At 33.9% G+C, this 2,135-nt stretch overlaps 1 protein-coding gene across 1 annotated transcript; it reads left to right on the forward strand.

Moving 5' to 3' along the window:
- Positions 1–839: 839 nt before the first annotated feature.
- LOC310650062 (olfactory receptor 6F1-like) lies at positions 840–1,781 on the forward strand (the record flags this gene model as incomplete). Its single annotated transcript, XM_083378899.1, has 1 exon — positions 840–1,781. The coding sequence occupies one exon, from the start codon at positions 840–842 to the stop codon at positions 1,779–1,781; it is 942 nt and encodes a 313-aa protein (XP_083235025.1).
- Between the last annotated feature and the right edge of the window lie 354 nt (positions 1,782–2,135).

Consider the following 2,135-nt stretch of genomic DNA (forward strand, 5'->3'; position numbering starts at 1 on the left):
AAACCACCAACTACACAAAATTAAAATAAACAAATTCCTCATTTCTGGTTTTGCATCGCAAAGCAATGGGACACAGGAAAGCAGGGCTTTGCCTTCCACACCTGATTGTAACTGTATAATAAGGGGGAAATGGAAAAATATGGGGAAGAAAGGAGCATGAGGGGAAAAATATGGGATTGTGTAGTACTTAACAGATTTATATTGAAGAAGTTAATGTCAAATATGTGAATCGAGACAACATGTTGTTTAATAAGCAATAAAGATTATGATTCTTAAAAATCAATAAAACATTTTAAATAAATAAATGCCTCAAAAATAATTTGATGGCACTAGTGTCAACAGCTTACATACAGTTGAAATTACAACTTTTAATATGGTCTTCTCACTTTGCAGAGTGTGGCCCCAGAAGAAATAACTTAAATACCAAGTGTGAGTTTCTCTTAAAATGAAGTATTTGATAATGATCCAACTCAAAATTTAATGAATCACCAATGTTAAATTAAAAATAATAGGTCCCATGTGCTTTATCAAATTTGATGATATTTTCCCTTTGTGGTAGAGCAACATAAATCTATTGAGGAGACTGAGCATGAATAATCTTTTATTTTTAGATAGTAGAAGTACTGTACCTACAGAATATCCAAGGGAAACTATCATAGTGGCAGTTTGAATGGGATCTCAGTATTTAAATTTCTAGGGGGGAAAGATTTTAATATATATTCTAAATGCAGACTTAGAAAGACCTAAACAAAATATAAAATTGGTCTGTTTCAAGTAGGGAAGCCAGAGTCTAAATAGTATGCTTTCCCCCAATTTCAACAAAGACAAATATGGGACAAATGGAAAAGACCAATGAAGGAACACAAAATCAAACAAAAGTGATGGAATTCATTCTTCTTGGCTTCCCTGGATCTCATTATATACAAATGTTTGTCTTTATTATCTTCCTTATAATGTACATTCTAACAGTTTTGGGAAATGTTGTCATCATCATTCTCATAATCTCAAATCAGTGTCTCCATACTCCCATGTATTTCTTCCTTTGCAATCTCTCTTTTCTGGAAATGTGGTATACGACAGCCTCTGTTCCAAAGGCCCTTGTCACCGTTCTTGGATGGAATAAAGCCATTTCTTCCACTGGCTGCATTCTGCAGATGTACTTTGTTTTTTCTTTGGGATGCACAGAATACTTTCTTCTATCTGTCATGGCTTACGACCGATATTTGGCGATATGTTATCCACTGCATTATACCAACATCATGAGATTCCATTTGTCTAGCATACTAGCAGCTAGCTCTTGGCTCTGTGGATTCATCATTATTTCTGTGCCAACTTTTCTGATCTCGAGATTGACCTTCTGTGGACCCAATGTGATTAATCACTTCTATTGCAACATTGATTCTTGGATTGTTCTGGCTTGCAGCAGCACCTATGATGTTGAAATGGCTGCCTTTATTATATCCATCTTTGTTGTACTGGGACCCTGTGCTGTAACTCTACTTTCCTACATTTATATAATCTCTACCATCCTGCGTATTCCTTCAGTCAAAGGGCAGCAAAAAGCATTTTCTACATGTTCCTCCCATCTTGCTGTTGTCATAATTTGGTATGGTTCCACTATTTTTCTCTATGTTAAGCCTTTTAAACGGACCTCTTTAGAAATGACCAAATTAGTGAACATTTTGAGTACAGTTGTAACTCCCTTGCTGAATCCCTTTATTTACACACTAAGGAACAAAGAAGTAAAGAAGGCATTTAAGCATACACTATATTGGCATTAAAGAAGAATGACAGTTGGTGATAAAAATAGGTTTTAGTTTGAATAGTTTTAAAGACAATGTACATCTAATTCTGTTTTACATCACGTTTTAAAATAACTTTAATAAGATTTGAATAAAAAGGCAATTGAATACTAACTGAAACTAAGATTTAGAATATAGAAAAGTAGAAGAAAAGAAAGACAAAAAATAAAAAGGCAAAGACAGGAAGAAACCTTTATTTGGTCTCTGATGTTACATCCTATTTTTTTAAAAAAAACATTTGGATGGATTTTGAGAACACAATGTCATTGTTGCAAGTGTGGTTTTATGTCAGACTGAAAGTTTAGACTTAGACATGCAATCTACTTTCTTATG

This window comes from Vipera ursinii (genome assembly GCF_947247035.1).
Source record: "Vipera ursinii genome assembly, chromosome: Z".
In the NCBI taxonomy this organism is placed as follows: domain Eukaryota; kingdom Metazoa; phylum Chordata; class Lepidosauria; order Squamata; family Viperidae; genus Vipera; species Vipera ursinii.